General features: G+C 39.0%; 1 protein-coding gene across 7 annotated transcripts in view; it reads left to right on the forward strand.

Annotated features, from left to right (window-relative positions):
* Nucleotides 1-24,835, forward strand: part of FAR2 (fatty acyl-CoA reductase 2) — a 151,041-nt gene that overhangs the window by 109,262 nt on the left and 16,944 nt on the right. For all 7 annotated transcript variants that reach the window (XM_064517503.1, XM_026102402.2, XM_026102407.2 and 4 more), the window contains 6 exons: nucleotides 3,733-3,908; nucleotides 6,673-6,852; nucleotides 13,318-13,495; nucleotides 14,647-14,691; nucleotides 18,950-19,068; nucleotides 21,851-21,918. In XM_064517503.1, the coding sequence (XP_064373573.1) occupies nucleotides 3,733-3,908; nucleotides 6,673-6,852; nucleotides 13,318-13,495; nucleotides 14,647-14,691; nucleotides 18,950-19,068; nucleotides 21,851-21,918 (766 nt within the window). The remainder of the gene's footprint in view (nucleotides 1-3,732; nucleotides 3,909-6,672; nucleotides 6,853-13,317; nucleotides 13,496-14,646; nucleotides 14,692-18,949; nucleotides 19,069-21,850; nucleotides 21,919-24,835) is intronic.

Below are 24,835 nucleotides of genomic sequence, written 5' to 3' on the forward strand. Positions count from 1 at the left end.
CTTGCATTGGTGGGCCAGAGCATTTTTATCCAGCACTTCCCATCAGGGCACATAGCACAAGCAATAGTATCGGGTAACATTACTAAGCACACAGGAAAACTGCTTTCTGTCCCACCCGCATTTCTCAAGCAAGTGCTATCCTGTATAGAGCCTGTTACAGTAATTCGGTTTTTTAGTGCTAAAGACTGATGTGTTCAAAAAGAAAAAGCTACCCAGGCTTCTTTAAAAAGCTGTTATAAGATACTGGTCTTACCAAACTCAAGCAAGTCCCTTTCAAAGCAGGCCATGTTTTAGACATTTGACTTTTCATTATTTGACATATTTTTTCACTGACAATGCAGCCTGAGTAAGAAGTAAAACCTTTGGCATTTTACATTGTTCAGTGATTCTTTTTTTTTTTTTTTTTTTCAGCTGTGCTCTTCCGTAGATGTGTAATTTGCTATTTCCTTGAAGTTTTTGTATCTTTCTTGCATATAAAAATTTCTGACTGAAAAACTGAGGGGCAGGAATCTCTCTGACCTGTTACACACTTCAAGGCAAGAACAGAGAGAATTATAGATGTCCTTTGGAGAGGGCGGTCAGAGCTTAAGTGGGCAGGAATGGGGAAAGATGCCCATCAAACTCACTCAAACAAATATAATATTAGTGGTAATTTCTAGAAGTGCTGTTTTCATGAGTGCTTGACATTGTAAAATGAAGTCATAGAGATCAGGTTATTATTGTAAGTGGGAATTACCTGATTATAAAATAAGAAAAAATCAGCAAGTTTTGGAGTGAAATTCTCAACTAAGGGCCAGCACAAAGCCTATGCAGAACATGAATACTTTTTTGAGGATTAAAGAGGGAATAGCAGCTGATAGGTTCCTTCATTTCATTTTAGCCAAGGGAACAGTGTTGCTGCTGGAATGCATTAGGATGCTCAAAAAGACACTGGAAGCATGATACATCATTATTGATTTCCCTCAGTCTACATAATTCTGGATATTGTTTATCAACTTGAAAATGAACATCTTTTCCTTTCTTCCGACTATACTCCTATGGTAAAAAATGTATCATTTTTGGAGTGTCCTGACTCGACCAGTGTTTTATCATGGTTTCAGCAGTACAGCATGCCAGCCAACTTCTGTGCACTAAATCTATTCTCTTTTGGAAGGTAGCCTCCAAAAAGAAAAGATGGAATAGTCCTAAGACCTCATGCAGTTATTGTGGATTTTTCAGATATTTATCAGCTGTGACTGAGGTAATCAGATTTAGATATGCAATTATTGTTTAACCGTAGGCTAAGCAGCATCAGTATATATGTTAGGCACTTCTCCAACTACAGGAAATAACACAGAATAAATGGCTTTTTTTGCTTCAAAACTTCATGCACCTTCCCATAAAATGCTGACAAGTCTGAAATCTTCAGAATCCATAAAAGAGGCAGCAGGCTTTGATGAAACAGCTGCTCCTGTACTCTGATTTAATGATGAACCTAAAGCTTTTGTGATCCCTAACATTTTGCTGACTCCTAACATTTTGCTGATTTGCGAGCATGCATTTAGAAAGTGCCTTCCTCCTTCAGAGAAATGCAATGAATCTTCAGAGGGGGTGAAAAACTATAGCTGTCTAGTGGCATGCAGTAGCAATACCTAGCAGTACACACAGAAAGTGAAGGGGATATTATCTACAGCTGGAATTTGAGGAGGAGGTGAGATATAGGCAGAATATAACTGTCCAAATTCAAGCCAGGTTGGCACTGGAGAAATATTACTCTTCTATTTTTATATACAGTGACTGAAATGGAGAAAAGGCTGATTCATTCTTTCTCTGCCTTTGCATTATTTATGCTAAGGCAAAACACGTATAAAATAAGATAGTTCTCATTGGATAGAGTTTTACATTCTTTTTGCAATATAACAAACAAATGCAGAATTGTTCTAAAAATTCTTAAAAGATTGCAAGTGATCAAAATCTTGATCTTATATTGTCCTCTGAGAGAGCTTTCTATTTTGTGTCTCATCAGGGTTTGCTCTTATGCTTATGTGTGATCTAACATATGATGCATATTTGGACCATCACTCTAGCATTCTCTTGTCAGAAGACAAGATTTTTAAAGATAATAATGCTGCTAGTACACAGTTCTGAACATAAGTATTAGGAACTGAGTTCCGACAGTCCACTTGACTCCTACCAAAATCTTTGTCCATGAATAGCTTTCTCTGTGCAGAAGTCTATTCTCTGCCCTAGACTACCTTTCTCAACAAATATGCATGTAGTTAGGTACAACAAAGATAAATGAAATGACGTTATCACCTCCAAACTTCTGTTAATGTGCTCAAGTTTCAGGTTTATGAAGGACTTACAGCAGTGTGTGGAAGAAAAATATGTGGTAAGGTCAAGTACACAATGTGCTGCATAATGGGAAAGTTTGATCTTGTTCTCATCATTTATTCCCTAGAACATGGAGGTTTAAGTAGATTTGATTATCAGGTATTGATTAGTCAAACAAGAGGATGTTTGCTGTGAGTTTCAATTTAATCTTTCATATGCCTTTTTCTTTTAACATAGATTTAATTTGTCTGACAATTTCTGCTCTTACATTGAAATTCAAGCTTCCTCGCCTTTGCCTGTGAGATTTGCAAAATAAATTTTTTCCATGGGGAACTTGTAGCTGCCTGCTTTCATGGCCCAGGGCGGAACCGAGCCCGGATCCCTCTGCTATACTGGTATCGGTGACTCTGAGCTGCCCGTGCTACCCACTTCTGGTAGATGGCTGAGATAATGGGAGTAGAAGGGACTGAGGAAACTGCTGTTTTTCCATAAGCACTTTCCAAGTGATGACAATACTGATTTGCTTTTCCTTTCAGAAGGACTGTGCATATTTGTGTTGTTATTCAGGGTACCTGCTATCTCGGCTCCTGGGCAAAGCAGAATGCTAAATACTAGTTTTGAACAAGTCGTCAGACAGAGCAATAGATGGGAAAGTAGGGGAATTTTTAATATATGGTTGCACAGTCTTGTTATTCTGCAAAAGGCTGGGTAGAAAACTTGTATTGGAAAGGGCAATGAATCATAGTCATAGAAAAATAGGATGGCAAGAGCAGTTGAGAGGGCAGTTAGCTGTGCACTTGTCCAGTCATACAAAATTGCAGGTGGTGGTCAGCAATGTTACTAGTATAGGTTGTTGAGATTCCCCATATTTCTGTCTCAGAGATGGTTACCCATAGGACTCATCTTACATGAGCGAAGAGAGACAATCAGCAAGTGGCAGCAAAGGAAGAGGAGCCAGAATGCACCCTGTTCTCCTCCTCTAACCAAAAAATTGTGGAGCCTGATGCTTCACAAACTTTCCCACTCCATACTCTGCCCTCTTGCTCTTTTCCTTCCTTTGTGGTCCTGTAAGCAGCCACCAAGGGCAAATAGGAAGAGGATGTAGGAGGTGTGGAGATACAGGAATTTTGGTGCCTGCCCTCACGCAGAAGATGAGGGGTGTAGAGAAGCATCTGACTCGTTTTTTCAGGGCAATGCATCACCTCCTTTATTTCTGTTCTGTTTCCTCTGTGAGGTTTTGCCACGGGAGAGGATAAGTGGATTAAATATTTTATCATTTCACCTGTCTGTCCTCTCTGAAGGTACCAGTCATTCTCTTTCATGCTAATTTTGTTGACTGATATAATCAGACCGGCTGCTGATCAGAGTGATCTCGGTAGCCTAATTCTGTACTTGATCTCTGTTTGTTTGTGCTTCAAGGTCTTTGACAGAGTCCGTGAAGATTGCCCTAATTTCCATGAGAAGATTAAGCCTATTAATGCTGAACTCACTCAACCCAAGCTGGCCATCAGTGCTGAGGATGAGGAGGAGCTTCTGACCCGGGTCAATATTGTCTTCCACTGTGCAGCAACAGTTCGTTTTGATGAACCACTGAAGTATGTCCCCCTTTCTCTGCTTTCTGTATTTGCTAAGCACCATTCGGTTGCTCAGTAGATTGCACTAAGATAGTCCAGAATATGTTATTCAGAGCACCTCATGTATGGCTGCAGTAATAATTCTCCATTCAGGTTTTCATACTGCATGTGGTTCTGGATTGAATATGCAGTGTAAGTGCTCTGAAAATGTCATGCGCATATGTACATCAAAAGTGAAGTATTTTGGCAGAGTTACATGGGAGCAGAAGGAAGTACTGCAGGCTTGGGTTGTAATGTACTAAGAGTAAAGCATGACCTAAAACTGAGAAAGGAAAGAGTGTGCTTAAGGTCAAGAAGGAAGTGTTTTGGCAGAACTAGCCAGAGACAGCTTGAAGTGGAATTATGTTATGTCTGACTCTAAAGCCTGTCTTAATGGCCTTTGTCACTCTAAGCAGCTGAAGAGGGAAATGAGATACTCTTTAGGCAAATAGACTGCCACAGTTTTTAAAATACCCAAGACTGAGTATCGTTAACTGTGTAAAATAAATGTTCAATTTCTGAGGGAACTCCCTTGAGAAGTGCCTGTCCAGGCAGGCATTCTGATAAGAAAGAATATCAACTAAATAAGCAACTAAACCAAGACCATATGTGTAAGCACTTTTATGCAAATGCTAAATACCTACAAACCAAAGTGGATGATCTCGATTGCCAGATCTTGACAATTTTTGAAAAACGCACAGTTATTAATGACAATCTTCATTTGCTCCTGGGTAGGTTGAATAGATATCTGCTGTGTCCACCTTAAATAATTCCTTCTTGCAACAACTAATTAGAGAACCCACAAGAAGAGGACCAGCTCTTGATTTAATCTGGACTTGTGTATAGAATCTGGCTCAAAATACAACAAGCAAAGCACTGCACTGCGTTAGTAACCATAAAAGTTCTTAAATCAATATAGGGACAAGTACACTATAAAGATACACCACAGTGACATCAAAGGGAAGCTACATTTAAAATAAGGAAGATTGCTAGAAGGAATTTAAAAAAAAACAGTTAAAATGGTCATCTGCTTGCAGGCAGCATGGAGTCTGTTTAAAGGCTGGCTACATGTTATCTATCAGAGTCTCTTTAATGGAACAGCGAAAATTGAGTATGATAAAACAGCAAAGTATAAGAACTTGTTAGATTAAAGGCTCCACCCTTCAAAAGATAATTTGTGTTTGAATGGTAAAGTACATCATAAGAACAAAAATTCTAGCAAGTTAAATGTGAAAGCATAATATTGCAGCTCCAAAAAAATTTTGAGCAACATCTTACTAAAGACACAAAAACTAATAATATTTTTTAAACATACCAGAAGTCTAAAGCCTGCCACAGAATCTGTAGAGTCATTAGACAGGTGAGGTGTAGAAGCAGTGCTATGAAGATACAGGAAAATCAGTAATAGAGAAACTAGATGAATTGTTGACACCAGTGTGCAGTGCACTTGGGGAATTCTCCAGATGGAACTCTTGGGGGCAGAAATCTAAGAAACTGTGTTATAATGGAATGTTAGTAGATGCAGTTTTTAATATAAATACAAAAAACAAAGAATAACAAATCACAGGGGTCAGATAATATTTCCCTGGAAGTCTGAAGGAACTCAGAATGTCTCAGGAGAAAAGCAGTGCCCATATTCTGAGTGCAGCTATGTTCACCCCATCTAAGAGGGGATGCGATGGAATAGAGATATATACAGAGGAGTAACTTTCATATGAGGGGAAACTAAAATAGAAATATTCATCCTGCAAGAGAGACAAATGAGGAGGAAATAGAAATCTATAAAATAAAAGAAAATGCTATTCCTCAGTCGAAGCATACTAAAAAAATGAAAGTCTCTAGCTTTAGAGCTTGTGATCCAAACACTAAGCATACTCTTAGATTCTGTTTTCATTTATCTGGACTAATTACAATTTCTCTTCAGATCATGACATCTACACTGGTGTAACTGATTTCTTTAGCATACACTGTACAAGATAGCATTCTTAATAATCTTGAGTATGTTGTTGAAAGATTCTACTTCTGGACTGAACAGATTGCAGCTTCCTTAGCCTTTTCTTTGCAGAGAAGAAAGTGTCTTTCTTCCAATGCAAAGCATGCAATGAAGTTGAACCTCTGTTCACTGAGTGCCATTGCAGATAATACCTAGAACATCTTATAGCTATGCTGGGTGCTTCAAGGTCAGCCTTGCTAACCAGGACTCTTTTCCTTACCTGCTTATCAGTCCTCTTCTCCATTCCTTAGGAATTTAAACTTTCCTCTCTTTTGTAGCTCCTTGCAATATGAATCTGTATTTCTGAGCTCAGGGTCCCTTTGCTGCTTTCTGAAACCACATGTGTATTTGAATTAGTAGGGGTCCCTTAAGGAGACTGTCAAATGGGGACTATATAATGCCACAGTGGTTGAACGTGTTGGAAGTATTTGTTCCAGAAGAGGATAGCAAATATGCCAGTAAGGGCATACTTCTAGATTTAGAGATTTTAGCAAAATGTTACCTCCAATCCTTTGAACTGAGTAAAAATATCCTAGTTGTGTTCTGTGGCCAGAAGAGTGGATCTAGTATCACTGTTCTGAAAACTGTTTTTGCCCTTGCATTTCATTGAAGATTTCCTCTCTGGTGTGACTTCTTCCCTTCCCTTACTTGCCTTTTCATTCTTTGTAAGGAAGTTGTCAGGGGTTTGTATTAACACTCAGCTTTGATATTTCCACTGAAATGCATTTTGTTTCTTTCCACTGCCATCTTTAGACATGCCCTGCAGCTGAATGCGATGGGGACGCAGCGACTTCTAGAGCTGGCCCAGCAGATGCAGAAGCTTGAGGCATTCATCCACATTTCCACCGCCTATGCAAACTGTGTACGGAAACGTATAGATGAAGTCATTTACCCGCCCCCTGCTGAGCCCAAGAAGCTCTTCGATTTAGTAGAGTAAGTGGGAACAGCATAGCTTCTTCTGACATTAGTTTTGCCTCATTTTGCGGATGACTTCTGGCTGAATTGTTCACATAATCTCTACTGTGCAATTTCCTTTCATACTTACTGTTACTGTTTTATTGCCATGTCTGCGCGCACACACACCAGCAAGAAATGCTGGCCATGATGAGAGGCAGGCCAAGATAAGAGAGCTTTCATTCTTGGTTGTTCTGAGGCCTACTTCCCAAGTAATTTCATCCAGTAAGTATGGCATATCTGGATTTTCTCTTGAAACTAGCTTTACTGAAGTTTTCTAAAAAGAGAAGAAATAGAGACTCTGTTTTGGAGCCTTTTTATCTGGAGAACTGCTGAAGGCATATTTGATAATCATTTGGTCGAGCGTAATAATATTTTTTCCAAACACAAAAGAATTAGAAAATAACATAAATCATATATAATAACCCTGTGATACCAGCTACCGCTAATTTTTTCCACACGACCAGTGATTTTGTGATTTTTTTGAGTCCAATATTTAGTCAGCCCATAGTAAATTATACACGAGTGTATTTGCTGTCAGGATTGGAGCTGTGTTATTTTGTTCTGTAAGACTCAGTTCTGTTGCTACCTTAGTAAGGAGTGAAATTTTTCATATCCCTTATATTTACTTCTTTATCTCTCCAGCTTCCCAACATTGATTCCACTTGTTACAACAATTCTGCAAGAATCAAACGACAATTACATGATGATGAAACAGAAATAAGCTATCTTAGAAAAAGCTTGAAAAGTTTTAGAAAAGCTTGCCAAGAGATGCTCACCCTTTAAGGGCTGCAGCTGGAACTGCTGACTTCACCCCCTAATTGTTGCATTTCCATGACTGAACTGTCTTCACACAACCACTGTTCAGTGGGAGTATTCAGGCCTTGGTGGAACAGCAAAGAGGCTTGTTTAATTGAATTTACTGAAATGCAGAATAATTAGAGAGAATTAAAAAAATCTGCTGACAAAGGCCCCAAGGAAATCTTCCTCTTAGAAGAACTAAATTTTCCAAGAGCTGTAGCTTTGTTTCTATTTGCTTTTCTAATAGTATTCCACTTGTGTGATATCAGCAGCTAACCTTTGAAGTAGTAACCCAAAGAGCTGGTATGAGTTATTTCTTCTTGATCTAGGATGATAGGAGATGAGAAGAATTAATATCTACTAGGAGAACAATGGGCTAATGGGATATTTCTGTGACCTGTTTTCCAAAAGAAATCCTTTCACTGTCTTAGAGCTACACCAGTGCTTTCTTTTTGAATTTTTCCAGTAGCCCATATTCTTGGATATATTTCCTTTCATCTAGTAGTCATCTGTCATTTATCTGTAGCCAGAAGAGTCTTAAGTCTTTCTTAAGTCTCTTCCCTCCTCACATACTGTAAGGGACTTGTTGCTTCACTCAGCAAGTGCAGCATGAAAAAACAAAAGAAATACCCTACTGCATTAGAATGACAGCCTGCCTGGCCCAATATCCTGCCCTCAGCAGTGGCAATGGGAGATACACAAGCCTGGAAACTTTTTGCAATCCATTCTCCTTGCAGTCTCCCAGCAACCAGCGCTGTTGTATGAGGGTGTTATGTCCTGTTCTTTTTGCAGTCATTTTTGAAACTGTTGTCCATGAATGTTTTTAATCCCTTTTTGAACTTTCTGATACTGTCTGCCTCTGCAACCTCCTGTGGCAGCAAGTTCCAGAAGTTACCTAGCTGCTGCATAAAGACAAACTTTCTTTTATCCATTTCAAACTGCCAGCCTGATAGTTTCATTGAATGCCATGCAGTTCTCACTTTGCGTGGTCTGGTAACAGTTCTGCATTTGCTCTGTTCACTGCCTCTGCAATTCTGTAAATCTCTATTTTGTGTCAACCCTGTATCTTCTCTTCTCCAGATTGAAGAGTCCTAGCCCTTTTTTTCTCTCCTCGTAAGCCCACTGTTCTGTTTCCATTATCATTTTAGTTGCCCTCCCTCTTGGACTTTCTTAACTCCACTCCCTCCCTGAGATGCAGGGGCCAGGCAGAATTTCATGCAGTATCCAAGGTTGTAAATAGCCCAAAATGACACTCTTTTCATGTTCTCAGTGCCCTTGTTGGTGATGCTCAACATTTCATTGCCTTTTTTTTCCTCTGCTGCTACATGTTGAACTGCTGGTTTCAGAGACCTGTCTGCCATGATTCCAAGATCTCTTATTGAGTTGTAACTACCAGTTCTGAGTTCAGCAACCTTTAAGCCAAGTTTAGACTATTTTTCCCCTAAATGCATTACCTTACATGTATCTACAATGAAGCTCATCTGCCATCCTTTTGCCCACTGGCAAATGATGTCCCTTAGAGTTCATCACAATCAATATTACATTTCATTGTCCAAAAGAGCTTAGCATCATCTGCAAATTTAGAAATGATTAGTGCTGATGACTCAGATAAAGAGAGTTTAGCAAAGAACTGAATGCTAATCGGAAGCACGCAGAAGTGCTTGGCTACCCCAGACATAGCAAATTCTGTTGTTTCATATAAGACATGAAGATTTCATATGTCATAATTTGCATGTGCAGCAGAAAGAATGAAGCATAAGGGAAAGGTTGAGTGACAGAGGATGGACTTTCAGAAATGTTCTTCAGTGTGTTTATCTTGGCAGTATGTTTGGTTGTTTTTTCTTAGTCAAATAATTTGATCTTTTTTTTTGCTTTTTGCATGCTTTTTCAATTTGTTTTAGTTTTTCCTGTGTCCTTCTGGTACTTTTAATGAGATGGAAGTCACATCATGCCCTCTGCTAGATTGGCACCTGTTTCTTTACAGTGTTTTAATTGCTCACAGCAAAGGCAACCATTGCCTTCAGGTGGGCTGTGCTGAAAATCACTGTCTTCAGGGTCAGGAAAGGAGTTTGGGTTGGAAAATGTTCTGGCGATTTTAAGGACTGGACAAGGGAGATGCAAGGAGCTGCAGAGGGGGAGCAGGAAGGAGAAAGTGCATAGGACGTGAGGAAGGAAAGGTAAGGAAGAGACAAAGACAGAATGGGGCAGAAAAAACAGAGAGAATGTGAAAGGCAGAGGATTACTTGGAGAGAAAGGAAGACAAAGCAGGATTGGCAGGATGGAAAGATGGACCCTCTATTCACCAGGTAAGTGGAAAAAACAATATGGGGATATTTGGGGACAGAAGGTTTCAGAGAAAGAAGATTAACAGATATGAAAATGTTCCCTTCCAAAAGGGCAAAAAAAAATAAGTGTGAAAAGAAATATAAAGACTTTTTCAAAAAGGGGGGGGGGGGGAATATAGGTCATGTTTTGCACCAGTCAGCTGTGAAAACTTTCATTTGTACAGCAAACAACACTTGTCTTAAAGTGTTTGTCTATAAATCTAAAACTAAGGCTGCCATCTACCTTACATGCTGCATCTGCTGTTTGAAACTTTCTCTCAGATATGAACCAGGGCTGACAAAACTGGAATGGGCTGTGCAGGCATGTGTGTTCTGCTGTGCACCTGTTTGCCTGGCTTCAGATGCTGTTAGTGTGTATTTTTAAAGGGCTAATGCATCACAAAACTCTTCAAGTAGAAAAGAAGAATTTCTGCAAATGCATTAAAAGGTGTGATCTCACAACCAGGCTAAATAACAGATGCATTTAATGGTTCATTTGGCCATGCAATTGATATATATACTTATGATTCTTTACTCAGTTGAAATCCCATGTAGAATTCCCAGCTGTTTCTTTCTCTCTGTTTTTTCCTCCTGATTTCTCTCTGCTTTCAAGTGTTTTGATTCTTACCTGCAACTAAAGCCTTCAGCTTAATCGGTGTAAAGCAAAAGTTGCACTTCTAAGTGCTGCCAGGCTGAGAGAGGGAACACATAATCTGTCACATTAAGCAAGGTTTGGCTTAATCTAAAGCTGAGGGAAATCAGCTTTGAAGGGTGTGCTGAGATAAGGAACACGGCACACAGTGAAGTGTGGGCTTCAGCAGAACTGGCTATATTATTACAGAAAATGTAGAAGGTCAGTCATCATTTATAGAAAAGAGTGTGTCTTATTAATGCAAAGTGTAAACACAGAAAATTATGTTTTCCTGGGATAAAATCATTTAGTCCATATATGTGATGGAAGAAGGGGGTTACTAACTGTGTAATTTGCATCTCATTCCTACAGGACAGTGGCAGCAGTGAACAAGAGCAGTTGCTTTATGATTTAGCATTTGAAAAATCCTCAGAGTAGGTTACAGAAAATGTAGAGGAGTAGAAACTTTACCTTGCTGAATTGTCAGTTCAGTGCTTCTATGATGGTAATACTGGTAGCTCAGATCACCTGGTAGCATGGTACCCTTGAGTCTGGAGCATGGTCCTCTTGATGACTACTGAAACATCAACAGAGGCCTGTCTGGAAGGATGAGGGGAAGGAGGAATTTCTTTTACTTGTAGTTCTACACTCCTCTTTGCTTTGCAAGAAACACTAACTTGTGAGCTATTAAAAAAAAGAAAGAGGAGGAAAAAAAAACTTGCATGCACTTAAATCTGAATTCCCAAATGAACGTAGTCTTTGTCCAGGCTCCACAGAAATAGACATCTCCTTTTGATGGGTTGTTAATTAATGGCATTTTAGCTGTGAAACTGTGGCGGTTGAGTTCCATAACTGCCCAAACGCCTGACTTACCTCTACATCATTCAACTTTGTGATTTACACAAACGCTTTTTTGCCTTGTTTCTGAAACATGGGTCTCATGTTGCAAAGAAAATTATTTTTCTCTGAATAAAGCTATTTTTAATTAATTTTAAATTTCAATTTCTATACACTAAAAATTCTCAGATTCTTTTTTAACTAGTTTGGAAACCATGAGTTTCATTGAAATCGACTTTTCCCTGTGGAACACTTGTGAGTTTCAGTGAATCAGCGTTTTCTCATACAACTTTTTTGGCGAAATATTTCCAGCTGCCTCTAGTCAGAAACATTGGAGAAGCAATGTGCACCTGAGCCACCAGCTGTTTGCACATTTCAGTTGATTTCATCAAGTAGTTCTGAAACTCTGACAGTCTCCACCGTATTCCTTTCCTCCTGCCCTTGACCTGTTTCTAAAATTCAGGATGGGGTGGGGGGGTGAACTGAGGATTCACAGGAAACAGTATCCTTGGAATATCCCTGAGAAGAACAAACCTATTCAGTCTGACCTGTAAGTCCATTGACTTACTTACAAATTGGATTATAAGGAGTTAATCCTTGATTCAGCAGTGTAACTTCAGACTGCTGAAAGCCTGTCCTGGATTGGCAGCAGTGTGCAAGGGCTCTGGAAGTATAGCCAGTTCCCTTTCTTCAGTCCTAAGTGCTGGCAGGACCATTGAAGTATTGCTGGTTTGCCAGGGCAGACTTTGAGCTTTACACCCTCACTGCAGCACCATAGCGGTGAGGGTCACATTTTTAAAGTTATATAGGTACCTACTTCTAATGGGTATCAACATGGATTAGATACTTGCACACCTTAAAAAAAAGACTCAATCTTTTCTTAGCAGCTGACACTGATAGTTTTTTAATTTTCTATGGGAGCAAGCTAGTAGAAAATCAGCAGAAAGGAATATCGTTCTTATATTTCTTAGACGCCGTGCATAGCACCCAAACAAAACCAGCTTTCCTTGCATGAGCAAAACCATCGTTCCTCAATTCTTTCTACAGATGGGCAAGTAAGTGCACAAGGCCCTTTCTCAGAAAGAAACAAGAACACTGCACAGACCTCTCCTAAGCCGCGCTGTTTGTCTGATTAAAGTAGAACCAGCCAGAATTTTGTATCATTATGTACCTGAAAACTGGCAGGGTCTGGAGACACTCTGTGCAGAAAGTGTTCTTGCAAGGGTCTTTCTAATTGGTGCAACTGAAATATCACTGTGGTAACTAGTTTTAGCTTTTGAAACTTTTGTAATGCTACTCAGTTTGGTAACTCAAGGTTACTAAGAATCTTCTGGAAAGGCACTTGGGAGTATGTAGAGGCTGTTTTGGCTAAGGATGAGGGAGCAGGAGTGAAAGGTTGGAAAGCTCTGTCAGACTAACTGTAGACCATAGCTTATCTGTGCTGTAGATTGCAGTGAAGCATAAGACACTGAAGAGATCTCCCTTACAGTAAGATAGCATAGATACCTGTAATCAAGCTAGCCATCATCCTGTGGAGCTCACTGGGAGTTATTTTGCACTTCAGGAAAAAAGTAACCTTTCTCCCATAGAGCTGTTCCAGCCAAATCCAAATCAGTCACTCCTTGCATTGTCTAAAATGGCTTTGAGTTGCTCATCCTTTATTTCTGAGGAGGATTCCTATCTCACTGCTCTTTTTGTTGTTGTTGTTTTTGCCTCAGTCCCCTCTCTCTCTCTCTCTCTCTCTCTCTCTTTCTCTCTCTCTCTCTCTCTCTCTCTGTGTGTGTGTGTGTGTGTGTGTGTGTGTGTGTGTGTGACTGATGATACTGATATCCTCCTTTTTGCCCTCCTCAGGTGGTTGGATGAATCTATCATTCAAGACATTACACCCAAGCTGCTTGGGGACTGGCCCAACACCTATACCTACACCAAAGCCTTGTCAGAATACCTGATTCAGCAAGAGAAAGGAAACCTGAACATTGCTATCATCAGGCCATCCATTGTGGGAGCTAGCTGGCATGAGCCTTTCCCAGTAAGCATGATTGCTCTTCTTTCCGTAGCAGTTCCCTGCTGAGAGCCCTTTGATAGAGTTGCAGTTGCTGTACTTCCAAGAGGCTGGCCTTACTTGCAGCAGGGTTCGCCTGAGAAACAGCGGCCCCAGTTTATAGGAAAGCAAGTGGGAAAGGTAGAGAGGAGTTGTGTCAGCACAGAACAGCAAGCCTTCTAGTCAAGCTATTAATGAGGTACTGAGGAGCAGCCTAGACCTCACACAGTGTTTATAATCTTTTGATAATGTCACATGCAGTTGCCTAATATCTTTGTCTTATATTGCTAAATTGTTGAATTCACTGGTTTCACACTCGTATAGTACTGTTGCAGATACAAATGTGTCATCTGTGGGATTAAATGCAGCTGTACTTTTGGACTAAAATAATTTGATAGGCTAAATATACTAGTAGCAATAATATGCCCTAGCACTGCAGCCAAACTGGAAAGGCAACATAAAGTCACCTTTGCCTTTTGTGTGACTTGAAACATACCAAAGATGTCTGAGATATAGCTGAGGCTATTGGAAAGACAGAGCAAATTATGTTCGGGGTCATAAAGCTGTTTCAGGTCAGCCTGCTCATCATTGCTTTTAACTCCAGCTCCCGCAAGAGGCAGCTTCCCTGACCTGAAGTTGGATGGGATACAAAAGTCAAGATCGGTACTCTTCTCTTCCTTGCTGTAGAAAATAGCTGGAGTAATCAAATCAGTGACATCTGTGCAATGTATGTCAGTGGATATATACCACACTATATACAACAGATATATACCACTGTTTTCAGCAAATGCGACGGCACCAAGACAGCATAGTGTTTTAAAGCCAGCATTTATTCATGTAGGAAAGTTATTTTCCTAAAGGAAACAGGTTGTTCCTAAAACAAAATTTGACTCCATTGTGGATGAGTAAATTGCAGACAATATGAGGTGTCATACAAGGTATCCGCTGTTTAAAATCAATTACATACTTTGTACTGGTTTGTTTTCTGGCAAATGTCCCAGATAGGCTGGCATCCTTCTTAACTGTTGTCTGTTTGCTTCTTCATCTATACCATGGCATTATAACTCATTCACCATTGTGGAGCCTGTGTAAGCAATATATAGTTGAAAGAAATAGTAATGTTTTTTTCTTTTTTGCAGGGTTGGATTGACAGCTTCAATGGGACAAGTGGAATCTTTGTTGCGGTAGGTGTTTAAAATTTTTAATTTTAAATTAAAATTAAATTAATTAATTAATATATTAATTAATTAATAGCTATTTAAAATCCAGTTAGAGGGGAGTTAAGAGCTACTACAGAGTAACTCTAGAGTCACCATTTAAGCCCCACTCAGACACTGCGTGGAAAAAAAGGATCATAGCAGTTTTCTGAATCTGGTAGAAAGATACATCACACATTTGTCATACATCTATATGCCTGTGGCACCTGACAGACTGTCTGTTTATGCTTCATTCAAAAAAAAGACACTGAAAGAGTACTCATGCTGCAAATGAACATCCCTTTAAAAATCTCAGGATACTAGAATTAAGACAGTGTTTAAAACCCTGTCTACACTCTGCTCCGTGAGCATTACATTATAGTCTTTAATTAAATCGCACCATAGTTTTCCCAAAGGTTCCCTACCTTTCAGGAGACCACTTAGGTCTCAGGAGTGAGAATTATTCTGGTGGCTGGATGAAGAAGGCAACCAGGAACACAATATTGGAGGAAGTCCTGCTCAGGACCCTGGGATGGAGCGTATACACTTGCTCTGTGGAGTCCTGGCAGTGCTTGTCTAGTTAACGATGTAACAGCTCTATGGGGATGAAGTGTGCTCATTGTGCGTCCAGTCATCGGAAAATGTCACAACCACCCTTCAAGAAATCTCTGCTTACTAAATATGAATTGCAGTTTTCAGGGCTTTGGGCAAATCTGGGGAAATTTTCACAGAAAGGACAAAAGATTCATTCCTGAAATGAGCAGTAATGCCCAGATGTCACAGCTTGGATCTTATAACAGAATTTAATTTTCCTGGCTGGATTACTGTAATACAAATACAAGACAGTATTATTTATAATTTCATTTATCTTTATATGTATTTTTTCTATGCCCACTGCTATAGTTTATGACTACTCTACAATAATAAGTATTCTGGATCTCATTCTCCATTGCCCTGTACAGTAATTTCCCTGTGCAGAATACATCCAATAGTATAACTATGCATTCAGTGTGTAACTATCCATTCAGACTCCTCCAGTCACATGGATGATTCATTATATTCTTGTTTAGTACTGGTGTAAATAATTACTGAGCAAAATAGTAAGGAACAAACCCATAAGATAACTGAGTATCTTGAGAAAAACATTTACTGTGAAATGAAATCATTAATTGCAATTTAACATTTGCAAACAGTAACATTCCGTACTCTTTCTCCTCGTTTATATTTATTTCTGAACTATAATCACTGCTTTAACCCTATTTGTCAGTGTATTATGCTGTGTATCTATGGACAGATATTTTTGTTCATGCATGTTTTGTCCAACCTGATTTCTTTGTAAAACTATACCAATCAGCCTGCTACAGTGTATAACAAGATTAGTAGTCTGCAATCATAGACAAGCAGAGTACAATTCAAATGTTACCATATTAAAAAAGCTCACGTGTACCTTAAGTGAAGTATAAATAGAAGCTGTAACAGTTACCTCTGGAATCCGTAGGTCTAGGTAAATTAGTAGGTATATCCAAGCTAATGCTTTTATTGGAAACCCCAGTTATAAATTTCACAGATGTTCAAAAGCCTCCAAACACATAATTTATGCTCACGAAGTCTTATTACCTATTCTTCTCACAGTTTATTTAAAATAATTTTTATCTTCCAACCTTTTACTCAATGACAAATGTGCTCATAAAGCTTGTCCTGCACCTCTTTGCATTAGCCTCAAGCATCTTGTGCTGTTCTCTGTGTTCTTTCACATCTTGCCATCACCACAGGAAAGAGAAATTTTGCAGTTAATTTTAAGTTTCCAGATCGACTCTTTACATTTTCATGGGACAAGCTCTAAGTTTTGTAGCAGTGTCTGTGAGTTTTGATTTTTTTTTATGATTATTCTTGAGCATTAAAAATTTCTCTCTGTGACAAAAATATGTCCAGAGTTACAGTTTGCAAGAAAGATGTTATGAAAAAAGGTTCCATTGCATTGCTTTTTATTCCCTGTGAGTAAGTTACCTAAGTAATAAATTACAGCAGCTAGTTGTCATACATGGATCACAGGTCAGTACATTATGAAACACAGGCCAAAGTCTAAATGCTTTCAGCCATATAAAAACATGCCAATCACATCTTTTGTCATGTAAAAAGCACTTTTTTTCTCTCCATTTTTCTTTCTTTTTTTCTTCTTAACTGTCAACAAGTGAAAAACACCTAATGACTAAGTATTTGGAAATTTTGTTATGCATCACAGTCTTTTTTTCAAAATGTCCACTTTACAGACTTGCACAGGAGCTTGCATATATTTTATAATTTTCACCTTTACCACTGATGCAAGTAACTATCAGTTTTCTGTTCTTCAAAGCAGAAATTCCTAGCTTCCCTGAATGCAGCAGACAGTATTTGTCTGGCACCACCTCCCAGTTGCTACCAAACTTACTTGGACTGGTGCTAGTTTTCTGGAGGTGAAAGATACTTATTATTACCAAGTCCAAGAGACTTTCATCTTCGGAAGAGAAAAAACATACGTGTTTTAAATTAACGTGCTTGGATATGGCCTAATGGTAATTTCTGTGTGGCAGTTCAAAAACTAACCCACAAATGTCTGAGTTATGAGTTTGTTTCTCTGGAACATGTTTGATTATAAACAGCTCTCTGGGTCAACTGTATTTGAAAGAAAGCATATTTATTAGTCAAGTAGCTTTATTAGCCTTAATTAAGGCTGGAGAAAGCAGAGGAGAAGTAGTATATTTCTTAAAGTCTCCCAATACTAAAATACTCACAACTTCTAAGCCAAGCTTATCCTTTATGGAAAACAATCCCCAAATTCGGTTTTGGTTCAGGTATCTTGGGGTTCATCCAGGCAGAATCTGAACTCCGACACTTGCAAAGATTCTTCCTCAGTAGCTACTGCATATTTGAGTCTGATCATTTTGTTCCATGAATAAATATATTTCTTTAAATATCCATTAAAAAACGGGAATTGGAGGGTTTTTTGATGCTCTTAATTGTTTTTCTTTCAGCTACAGTTGCTCCAGCTGCTGTGGGGAGAAGTGTTGTTTGTTGACTGAAAAACAATAGACATTTCTGCTGGGCTGTAATTGAGGCATTTTGTCTCACTGTTCCATATTACGTGTAAAGACCTTCTTCCCTGCAAGGCAATGATCAGCTGCTTTCAGGCAGAACCATGGTTTAGTTCATGTTCTGGGTAGTGACTGGCCCCAGAGCTCTTCAGCTGGGATGCTGTCTAAAAATGTCAGACTCAAATTGTCAAGTGATCTCAGAGAGTTCAGCTAGAGTTGCTTCTACTTCACCTAAGAGAATAAAGTCAGCAACTACAAAAATAGAAGTCAAGCCATACCCGATAAAGAAATACCAAACCATTTTCAATGTAGGACATAATTTACAACATTTAAACCTGAAGTGCTTATTAAATACACAGTATTTAATTATTATTATTTAATTATGGTTTAATTGTGTATGACAATCACATTCTGCTCTGAGTAAAAGTATGTTTACAGCACATCCATCAGACTTTCCATTTTTAAACCTCACTTCAAAAAGTCATTTAGGGCACTTAGGAAAAGGCAGTTGTTGATCAGACCATAGTCTCTAGTGGGCACCTGTTTACAGCAGTTGAAAATTCACAGTTGAGCTTGCTTGGCTGCTTTGGTTCTTTTTTATTGCTTGTTTTTTTTCCCCCTGCAAAGAGAGTACTAAAAACAAAAGAACTCATAGTGATGTTGCAAGTTAGGATTTTCATGCCTAAGCAGAACCACAGTTCTGAAATAGGGCAGCAGAGGTTAATTGCAGGGCACAGGTTTAAGAGAACTGCTGGAGTCATGTGGGGAAGTTCACATGGTCGCCTCTATCTAAATCTTTCTGCCAGGCTGCACCAAGGATAAGACTTGACTGCTCATAAATCTTGGTTCTCAGTACTTTGTATTTTCACTCATCATTTACTGAGCTGTGTTTTACATTGGGCAGCAACATTGTCATGGCAAGGGCACATTTTGACTGTCTTTTTGTACTTAACAGATAAAAATTTGGAGAAGTGGAAGGTGTGTTTAAACCTCTCCTGAAAACACAGAACAGAGGGATCCACGTGAGATTCATGCTTGTTTTCACAGAAACAAAACAATGTTCTGCAGCAAGTGCCAGGCTCGGAAAGTGCTAAAGTGAAGGTCTGTCCTCACTCGAAGGTGAAGAAATCTTACCATGGCCTTGCTGTCAATGACTCTTTTCCTTTATCATGCAGGCGGGTAAAGGGATCCTGCGAACCGTCATTGCCAATAACGAAGCGGTGGCAGACATGATTCCAGTAGACGTTGTCATCAACCTCACCCTCGCGGCTGGGTGGTACACTGCCGTGCACAGGTGGGAAGGCGCTCCTCTTTCGGCCAGACTAGGCCATGCTATGATTTTATCTGGGCCATAAAGGGAACCAGGACATGAGCTAGTCAAATACCCAGACGAGAGCCTAGCTGATTCCCTGGTTCTCATTTTTTTTTCCCAGGCTGGCAAGGACTAAGAGCAGTAGAAACAATGAAGGCACTTCAGGGAGTAAGGAAATCTCTAAAGCTGTAGATGATATCTGTGTCTCCATACAGTGTAAGCTCAGCTAACAAGTCTCTCAAAAGTTACCTTTCTGAAATCCAAGAACTTTACAGCTTACTGCCTCTTCTCAGTAGTGTTTTCTTCAACCTCCTTTCTCAGGCAGCTAAGTTGAGTCATTTTGCAGCTGGCTTCTGGGGTTTTCCTGGTGAAGATTCTCTGGGTGTCTATCTTGGAAAACACTGTATGATATAAATATACTGTGGGCTTGCATGATAGGGGAGATGATCTAAAAACCCATTCATTGCTTTGTTGAGAAGGGTACCTATAAGTGACATTAAGTATTTAAGATCTTTTCACGTGAACTTCCAGTGCTGACCTCTAATCATTATGCAGAAGGTGCTATGGACTAAGCTACTTTAATTATTCCAGAGGTTTATGTAACCCTGAGAAATCAATACAAGGTAAATAAAAGACAGAAATATTTTAATCTGGAAGACAGACAATGCCCTCTGAGCTGAGGATGGAGAAAAGCTGTACGCAGTAACCTAAACACAGCGATACTAAAAGAAACTTAAAAGGCAGATCACCAGCTCTTCAGAATTATTTTTCTCATAGTTTCTTCCCTTCTTCATTAGCAACAGACAAAGCAGTGCAGACTTATTCTTCTGGGAAAAATAAATACAGCCTCTCCCCTGACCTCTGCACCCCAGTAGAGTCCCCCCAGTAGAGTCCCCAGCATAAGAAGGCTACAGTCTGTCCTAAAAAGATGGAAAAGGAGAAAAGCACATAACAGACAGTAGTCAGCACCATAGGTAGACTTGCTGGCTCCAGCTATGGTAGGAGAATTGCCGTTTTTTGTAACATTTTTGGCAGAAGATTTAAGGTTTTTAATCTAGTTTCCATACAAATAATTATTAGGTTGAAGGAGCAACTACAGAACTTTATTTAAAGCTCCATCTAGCTGTGCAAAACCCCAAGGTTAGTAATCTCTATACAAAAAAACAAGGGCCTGAGCCTTCTGCAAATTACATTTCTCTGAGAGTTTCAGGCTTAAATTCTCTCTTGAAGAACAGTGTGTATGGGTGTAATTTTTTTTAATTGTCTAATTAGAAGGTCAGTATCCTTCAGGGCAGGTGACTTATTGAGGAAAATTAGATTCTAAACCTTACCAGAGAAATGCAAACTTCATTAAATATTGTAGAAGCTCTACCAGTATTGCAAGATCACTGACTTACCTGGAGAGTGGAAAAAAATCAGCAGATACATACTCTTTATTGGAAGCTGGGAAAATGCAGAAATCCTGTTTATTGAAGTTTAATGGGCCTGACCCACTGAAGTAGGTGAAAGTCTCTGCTTTCACTTCACTTTGGTGCACTTTGCATCAGGCTTTGTGCATGGCTTGACACTGTGTGAGTTTTCTTTATGGCCCCATATTATGGATCTGCTCCTTGGTGACTTGCCATATTGACTTTCACAATGCAAAGTTTCCCACGGTAAGCACTACTATGCATTTTCATGTTTAACGCTTTATCAGGATTCTACTCAATGATTTAAAGTTACAGAAGATCACAGTTTCAGAGCTTCATTCATGTCTTTTAGTCTTAATCTTCCCTAGAATTCTGATAAGGATGTACAATTAATAATAATTCACAGTAGAATACCATGATTTCAAAGCATTATCAAAAAAAAAAAAAACCCACTGTCAACACTGTGCATTATCCAAATGCAGTAGTCAAGTATTACTATGCAAAATCTACTGATTTGGGAGGTTCTGTCTCCCTGTATCTTCAGTCACCGTAGTTTTGAAAAGAAAGGTTCCCTCTACTCAGCTTCATCCCGTGAAGAAAGGCTCTGAGCACCCCAGGTAGTCTAGAAACACTAAGAGGCTGTATCCTCCAGCCAAGCTGCTATACCCTCTTCAAGGCCACCTTTTACCTCTTTTAGGATTTTTGTCTCCAACTGCTAATGCAGAGTAAAAAAAAGGTCCACCGATGCCATCACTTGCACTCTTTGCAAGACAAGTTTAGATAGAAAAAGTTGTTTTACTAATTCATGTCTTGCATCAAAGGAAGAAACAAAATTAGTATGATCTATGTTTAGTTCCAGGCCCAAATAGCAACCAAGCTTTATGTGGTATTAAAAAGAGAATTTTGTTGAAATGGATTGATTCCTAATCACCCTTCTGACAAATGGAGTTAAAATTAGCAAAAATGGTATTTGTTGAGTGAATGATTGTAAAATATATAGTATATCCCTGAGATTGGCTTGGGCCAGTTATTTACAGTACACCAAAAGATACTCAGAAACTTGTCAGTATGCACACTTTCCTTACTTTTATAATTTTTGATAAATGATATATAGATAATTCATCTCAAGCCTCAGCTGTCTTTATTAACTTCATGCACTCTCCAGAATCTGACTGAATTTTATTTGAACTTCACGTTTTGTACTGTATTTTCATATTTATGAAAAATGAACCCATGCAGTTTTTTTATGAGCTGATGTTATTGTTTCTTGGGCTGTTAGCTTTCATGATCCATTATTAAAGCTTTGGGTGTTTTTCTTCCCATATTAAAAAAAAATACTTCTTTCTTTTTTCCAGACCAAAAAACATGTTGGTGTACAATTGTACAACAGGTGGAATCAACCCTTTCTTCTGGGGAGAAATGGGTAAGGTCTAATTTAAAACTAGAGCATAGTAGCATTGCTCGACTAGGCTTTGGAAAGGTGCTCCCTGTATATATAGGTGATATTCAGCATCTGCCGTTTACATGGCGTATGGGAAGTCCCAATTGCAGTCAGTGCAGGCCCTGTGAGCAAAAGATCTTGGCTCTGGACATTCATTGAGGAAAGCACTTACTTGGTTTTCATTGGGGGCAATAATCACATAACAACACAGCAAAATACATGCTTTGCTGAACTGAGGTTTTACTGTGGTGGAAAAAGCAATAGAGAACCAGACTCTTATATCTGTAAGAAGATACTCTACATAGCCGTGGCTGGATATTTTTCTTTTCTGCAGTTTGGCTGTTGTTTTTTATCCTGGTTTGAAATCACTTGGAGAACCCTTACAGTGAATCTTCTATTCTTATAAAGGAAGCTCTAATTTTCAGAACACTGGAAACTTGTGTTTTAAGGGAGAATGTAGCAGACTTTCCTTCTCTTTCTGTGCAGAAGATCTTAAATAGAAATAGGTTGTGAAAACCAGGGAAGGCAAATCTAGAAATGACAGATTTGCTTCAAGAACACTTTGCCTTTTGATCATCAATTTTCTCAGTGGAGAAATTGCAGTGATTTTCGTGGCTGTCTTCGTGATTCAAAACTGATGTGCTTCTGAGGTAGAGGCTAAAGAGAGACAAATCCTGATACCCTTACAGTGAAAAGCTGCCACTGAAGCCAAGCAGCAGAATTTGGCTCAGCTGTATACTGTGAAATACTACAAACTGTCAGTGCATTGAAGGATAGACACAGGGGACCTGGTTTGTTTTCTGTGTTATATGATCATTCACACTTTTGCACTTTAAATAGAGGATGTTAGCAAATCACTACAGTGCTATTTCACCTCTCAGCCTTTGCTTTGCATTTACCTTTGCATTGTGTACCCAGCAAATTATAAGTCAGCACAGAATCAGTTCATAATTGCATTTTCAGAATAAGGCTAGTCTGAAAGTCCTCCTAATATCCTACCGTGAGATTTGATGGAGTGATCTAGGAAGGAAAAGTCTTCAACAATTGGCTGAGCTGTAAGAAAATCAAATCAGCTTCCTGAAATATTTCTTATGCAAAATCTAATGTTGTGGTTTGACACAGCCTGAGAAAAGAGGCAAGGTTTTATAGATTAATTGTCAGAAAATGTAGCCACAACTTGTACAAGTCAGATCTTCCATGGCTTTTTCACAGGGGTAAATATAGATCTGTCCACAGGCTGCTACTTGAGGCTACAGCCACCATAACAGGACCACTTGAGCTTTGCTTTTCTAGTTCATGTTCAGTGTAATTTTACTGATGAAAATGCCAATGTATCAATGTATGGTAGTTGATCTTATTGTTACTCTGCTCATAACTGTGAATTTAGCAATGAAATCCTCTGAGTGCAGTAGAAGCTTGCCTTGTCTGTAGTTCAGCCCGATCTAGTTGTATCTTAATAAACATGGCAAGCTCAATGCATGAGCAGTTCAGCTTTGTAATTGGCCTGAAGGCAAAATTTTCTCCTTAACTGACCCTGGAGTTCTTTCCACCATGTGTTGTACCCACGGTTTTCCTGAGATCAGCAGGCTGCAGAGGGATGTTAGCTGTAGTTTTGTGAACCAGAATTAGGACAGAGTATCTAAGAGCAAAACTTTGCCCTTTAAGACATTGCATGGTTTAAGAAATGAGTCTAGGAAATCTTTATCACATTAGGATGTTATGATGACATAAAGACGTTTGAATGAAATTGGAATTCTCAAAACAGTCTCTTATGAATTCATTTTTGGTAAATACACATAATTCTAAAATCTCCTATATATGAGAGACTTTCTCAACTCATCCTTATTACATTGCCCATCCATCAGAATTTTTATTTCTCCCAGCATGAAAGAAGCTATCTGATTCAAACCTATGCAGCACAAAAGATCTACAGAGAGAATTTATTCTAAATATCTGGGGAGACCAAGCTGGCACTGGATCTATAGCTGGTCAGCAGAGCTGAGGGTGATGGGAGTAAGACTGGAAGCTGGTAAGAAACAAGGGTGGGGAATGAGAGTCACCTGGAATGACTGAGCACTTCAATGCAAATTAAACATGGAGCTTGCCCAGGGGAATGCCTGGACTACCAGGTTAAAAATACTTAGATCAGGAACTGCTATGACAAAAGAATAGAGATTCTTCAGTGGGACATTTTGAATACAAGGGTGATTGGATTGGAAGGAGGGAGAAGAAAGAGATCTAGAAGAGATTTATTTGAAAATATAAATGTCCAAATAAAGGCTTATGCTGGAAGATGTATTGCAGACCAGCTTGTTCTACAGATTTCCAAATATAGACAAACCTCAAATGTTAGAAGAAACTTGAATTATTTCTTTTACAAATAATGTGGCATCTTGGAATTTATTTTTATATCGTCTTCTATTCCTACTGTTATTTCCCCCCCTATTACAAAAATGTGACCAGATAACTGAGTATTAATCTGAAGAAGTATTCTGTATTCTGCTTTGCTGCAATGTAAGTCTTACTAGTCATATGTGAAGTATCTTTTGCAATTTCTGGTCAGAATTATTTCTTAAAGCAGGCTTTAAAATGGTGTTCAGTGCATGAAAGTTTAATTTTCATTTATCCTTGATGGTCGGAGAGATTGGTGTCTAATTCTCACCCTGTGAAATTTGCCATTGCGTTCCAGAATTTGCTGCTGGTTTTTTGCGCGGTGGCAGGAGGGGAACGACCATCAGCTAAGTCATTTAAGTAACTCCTAGAGGTGATGTGTTTCTCGTTCAGGGTTCTTCTCCTGCCTCACCTGTTTGATTCTTTCTTTCTGGCTGAAACACAAGCTCTTATAGTTTAAAAGAGTATTATTAAGCTTGTGAGGTTGAGCACTTCCCAGAAATTAGGA

The sequence above is a fragment of the Dromaius novaehollandiae genome, chromosome 1 (assembly GCF_036370855.1).
Source record: "Dromaius novaehollandiae isolate bDroNov1 chromosome 1, bDroNov1.hap1, whole genome shotgun sequence".
Classification (NCBI taxonomy): domain Eukaryota; kingdom Metazoa; phylum Chordata; class Aves; order Casuariiformes; family Dromaiidae; genus Dromaius; species Dromaius novaehollandiae.